Raw genomic sequence first — 5,000 nt, 5'->3', positions numbered from 1 at the left:
GTCGGCTGAAGAGGGCGTGGGAGGGGATGGGAGGAGGCAGAGGAGCGGCGCGGCGGAGTGGTGGCTGGGTTGGACGGTGGGGTATTCAGGTGGCCGTGTGGTTGATCGTTGGAGGGGTCGGACGCTGGACTCGTCAGAGATGGAGTAATTGGGCGGCGGAATGATGGAGAATTGGGATGGTAGATTGGTCGGGGGGACGAATGGTGGTCTCGTCGGGTGGTAATTGGACACCCGCCGGGAAGGGCAAGTGTAGGAGTGTTCGGGCCGTGGGTGGTCGGGTCAGGAGGTCGGGTCAGATGGCTCCAACGCGTCGGAGGTCGAAGCGTGAAGTGGGTGCCATGGTGCCATTCCGCCCGGCTTCTTTTCATGGCGCGGGGGGGGGGACGATGGCTTGCACGTGGATGTCTGGAATGGCAGGAAGTGTTTGCTAAAGCTGAAGGGAAAGGTAAAAATTGGTGTAATTAATTAGCTTACGATGAATTAATAAATAAATTTGATGCTTGACTGAACGAAGAAAAAAGAAGAATGAGAAAAAGAAGCAGCAGCAACAGAACCAGAACAAACCCACGAGAGAGAAGAGGACAGAGGGGCGGCAGCGAGCTCGTAGCAGGGGCGAGAGAGAGAGAGAGAGAGAGAGAGCGCAGTGCGGGAGGCGAGAGCAATTGGCAATTTGCCGACAAGAAAATGAAACTGCACGAGTCAGGCTTATCAAGAAGCCCCAGACTACCTCGCGGGGCCGAACGCCGCCGCCGCTCCGCTCGCCCGGGAAACCACGGGAATGCAGTACCGCATGGACGGGACTGGACGCTCGCCGCGCATGGGGGCGATGCAGGGGAGGGGGCGGTTGATTCCGCTCTCTCTCTAGCTCGTTCTTTCTCTCTCTCTCTTCTCTCTTCTCTCTCTCTCTCTCTCTCTCTCTCTCTCTCTCTCTCTCTCTCTCTCTCTCTCTCTCTCTCTCTCTCTCTCTCTCTCTCTCTCTCTCTCTCTCTCTCGCTCTCGCTCTCGCTCTCGCTCTCGCTCTCGCTCTCTCTCGCTCGCTCGCTCACCTTTCCTCTCTCGCTCGCTCACCCTCTCTCTCGCTCGCTCACCCTCTCTCTCTCTCTCTCAACCTCTCTCTCTCTCTCTCAACCTCTCTCTCTCTCTCTCACCCTCTCTCTCTCTCTCTCACCCTCTCTCTCTCTCTCAACCTCTCTCTCTCTCTCTCAACCTCTCTCTCTCTCTCTCTCTCTCTCTCTCTCTCTCTCTCTCTCTCTCTCTCTCTCTCTCTCTCTCTCTCTCTCTTGCTCTCTCCCTCTCTCTCACTCGCTCGCTCGCTCGCTCTCACGCGGCGTTATCTCTTTTATCTAGCATCATTTTACAAATTTTGTTTCCACGTCCTCCAATTTCCCTCCTTTCTCTTCCCTTCCTTCCTGCTCCTTTCCTCTCGTTTTCCTCACCCACTTCCCTTTTCCTTCTTCCCCTCCCCCTCCCCTCCCCCTCCCTCTCTCCTACTTCTCCCCCTCCCCTTCTGCTTTCTTTATCTCCCTCCCTCCCTTTTCCTTCTCGCTTTCTCCCCTTTCCCCTTCTCCATTCCTCCCCTTTCCCCCTTTCCTCCTCTCTCTCTCTCTCTCCCTTCCTCCCTTTCCCCCTTACAGCCTTTCCCCTTTACCCCCTTTCCCCCTTTCCCCCTTCCCCCCTTACCCCCTTACCCCCTTTCCAGTCCAGTTCGCGTCCTAGAATTGATTTCTGGCAGCTGCTGATGACGTCACAGCCCCTGAAAGATTTTTGGTAAACATTAAAGTATCCTCTGGAGCCTTAATGATGTAAAGAGGGAACTTGGGGAAGGGAGGAGGTGGAGAGGGAGGGGGAAAAGGAAAGGGAGTGCAGGGGAGCAGCTAGAAAGGGAGGGGAGGGAAGGAAAAGGAGGAGAGGAGAGGGGAGGAGAGAGGGCAAGGAGTAGTGGGGAAGTGAGGAGAGGGGAGGTAAGAGAGAAGAGGGAGTGGATGGGAGGGGAGGAGACGGAAAGAAATAGAGGGGGAAGGGAGGAGTGGATAGGGGAAGGGAATGGATGGGTGGAGATGGAAGGGGTTAGGGGAAGGGAAAGGTAGGGGAGGATGAGGGGGCTGGGGGTAGGAGACAGGGACAAAGGGACGGAGGAGAGGCAGTAGGAATGAGGGGGCGGGGTCCTGGAGCCAGCGAAAAGGGGGAAGGGGGAAGGATGCTGTATATCGTGGTGTGAAGTTTAAGGCGTCTTCGGGGTGGATCGGCTTGGTGTTTTCATCCTTTTTTTTACCCTTTATTAAGGCATTAGGACTCATTCTTTATAAGCCTCTCTCTCTCTCTCTCTCTCTCTCTCTCTCTCTCTCTCTCTCTCTCTCTCTCTCTCTCTCTCTCTCTCTCTCTCTCTCTCTCTCTCTCTCTCTCTTCCCTTTCCCCTCCTTTCCTCGCTATCTCATCCTATCCTACCCTATCCCTTCCCTTCCCTTCCCTTCCCTTCCCTTCCCTTCCCTTCTCTCTCTTTCCTGCTTCCTCTACTCCCCTTCTTTCTTACCTTCGCTCTCCCGCACGAGCCCCGGCCTTTTGACTTTCAAAGGCCGCGATCGCCGTCGGCCCTTTCCCTTCCCTTCCCTTCTCTCTCTTTCCTGCTTCCTCTACTCCCCTTCTTTCTTACCTTCGCTCTCCCGCACGAGCCCCGGCCTTTTGACTTTCAAAGGCCGCGATCGCCGTCGGCCCTTTCCCTTTCTCGCTCTCAGGGTCCAGGGGCGGGGAAGGGGAGGGTTTTTATTTTGTCATTTTATCATTTGTTTATTTTATATATGTTTTTTTTTTCCTGATTTTTATTGATTTTTTGTGTATGCTTATTTTTTCCGATAATTTGTTTGTTTGATGGACTTGTTTGGGGGGGTGTTTTCTCTGTCTGTCGCTCTCTCTCTCTCTCTCTCTCTCTCTCTCTCTCTCTCTCTCTCTCTCTCTCTCTCTGTCTCTCTCTCTCTCTCTCTCTCTCTCTCATTTATCTTTTTTTTTTTTCCTTTTCCTTTTTTTGATTTGTAAAGGGGGTTTGTGGGAGGTTGGGAAAGGAGATGGCGATAGATTTTACCTCCTTGGTTATGAGGCAAGGGAGGGGGCCTGTAGGTAGGGAAGGTACGAAGGAGGAGGAGGAAGATGGAGAGAAGAAAAGTGAGTAGGGAGAGAGGAGAGGAGAGGAGAGGAAGAGATGCGGTAATGGTAGTGGTGGTATTAGGAATAGGGAGATGAGAAATAGGAGAAAATGGAAATTGAGTTGGTGAAGGTAAAAGTAGAGGAGTAGGAGTGGGGCAGGAGAGGAGAGGGGGGAGAGGGAGGGGAGGCCTGTTGTGTTTGTCTAACCTCCTCCTTTTTATGCTACTGTGTTTTTTTCTGTGTTAGCTCTCTCTCTCTCTCTCTCTCTCTCTCTCTCTCTCTCTCTCTCTCTCTCTCTCTCTCTCTCTCTCTCTCTCTCTCTCTCTCTCTCTCTCTCTCTCTCTCTCTCTTCCCTTCCCCTCCCCGCTCCCTAAATATACCTCTCCCTCTCCCTCTCTCTTCCTCGCCCTCCCTCTCTCTCTCCCTCGCCTTTCCTCCATCTCCCTCTCCCTCCCTCGTCTTTCCTCCATCTCCCTCTCTCTCCCTCGCCCTCCCTCTGTCCCTCTGTCCCTCTCCCCTCCCCCCTCTCTCGTTACTTTTTCCCAGAGAAGAAATTGAACAGTGTTATTCTCTTCACTTTTTGGTTTATATATATTACCTGGTTGTTTGCGTGTTTGTATAGAGCAGGTGGAGTGCAATTGGGAGAGGCGGGGGGGGGGGGGATGCGAGTTCAGTACATGTGTACTCGTGTGGGGAAGTAGGGGAATACCTCCATTTTTCCCCAGTTTTACTTTCCCGTTTTTTCCCCCATTTCGCTTTCCTCTATCTTTTTCTCTCTTTTTTTGGGTTGAAGACATTTTTCCATCGATATAGATAGAATTCGTTGTAATAATGTTGATATTGTTTGCATTACGAGTTTTATTCTTTTAAATGTGACTGTGTATCTGGTTAATAGAATTGAATTATTCTGCTCTACATTTTGTGTGTTTGTTTGTTTGTTTGTATATATGTATGTATATTGTATGTGTCTGTCTGTCTGTCTGTTCGTCTCCCATATTAAGTATACAAATTTCACTAACATTACTCCGTTTATGTATATATATGTATTATTTTCTTGGAATGCATTGTACTAAGGTCCCTTTTTCCCTTTCAGGTAAGTCCTGCAAAGGTTTCCTTCGAATAGAGAATAGAGGAGGACAGATGGTGAGTGCTGTTTGATGTATTTCCATTCTAGACCATTATTATTGTTACCTTTGTGTGTCTCCTTCTATTTGTGTTTTCAGACGAGTTCACGAGATAAGCGAACTTTTTTTATTTTTCACTAAAATCTGAATGATTTAGTGAAATCTCTCATTAAGCGAAATTTTGGAGGATGAATGAATTGGTCATTTTTGTGAAAGAGATTCCACTAAAATGTGTATATATGAAGGATAAACGAGTTGTGTGTGTGTGTGTGTGTGTGTGTGTGTGTGTGTGCGTGCGTGCGTGCGTGTGTTTGTAAGTATGTATGTATGTTTAGAATTCAGCCATTTCCCGATCCTTCGTCGACAAGCCTCGGTTGGCTTTCAATATTTTATCGCGCCCATTATCGCCTCTCGAGTGCACCGGGCCGTGAAACCCGCGGAAATATTAATGCACGGCCGGTCCCAGTCAACAAACAAAAACCTTTCCTCGTTACCCGGAATCCTCTTTATCCGGAAACCTCTTTTACTGGAAATGTCTTTATCCGGAAACCTTCTTATCTTTCCGGTGTTCACACTTCTTCGTCTTCTTATTTTCCGTCCTCTTCTTCATCGTCGTCGGCGTTCTCTTCCTCCTCCTCCTCCTCCTCCTCTTACTACTCTTCTATTTTTTTCTTCTTCCTCTTCTTTCTGTTTTTCCTGTGGAAGAAGAGAGAGAAAAGGGAGACAGAGAAGACGCAG

The 5,000-nt window shown here is 50.0% G+C and overlaps 2 protein-coding genes across 3 annotated transcripts in view; both read left to right on the top strand.

The window, feature by feature from the left end:
• LOC113830012 (protein kinase C iota type) overlaps window positions 1-4,370 on the top strand; it is a 56,379-nt gene extending 52,009 nt beyond the window's left edge. The window contains exon 4 of the mRNA XM_027383186.2: window positions 4,232-4,370. Within this exon, the coding sequence (XP_027238987.1) occupies window positions 4,232-4,296 (65 nt within the window). The 3' untranslated portion in view covers window positions 4,297-4,370. The remainder of the gene's footprint in view (window positions 1-4,231) is intronic.
• aPKC (protein kinase C iota type) overlaps window positions 1-5,000 on the top strand; it is a 114,090-nt gene that overhangs the window by 19,391 nt on the left and 89,699 nt on the right. The gene's annotated exons all lie outside the window — the stretch shown is intronic.

The sequence above is a fragment of the Penaeus vannamei genome, chromosome 25, assembly GCF_042767895.1.
Source record: "Penaeus vannamei isolate JL-2024 chromosome 25, ASM4276789v1, whole genome shotgun sequence".
NCBI lineage: Eukaryota > Metazoa > Arthropoda > Malacostraca > Decapoda > Penaeidae > Penaeus > Penaeus vannamei.
This window is presented reverse-complemented; position numbering and strand designations above follow the sequence as displayed.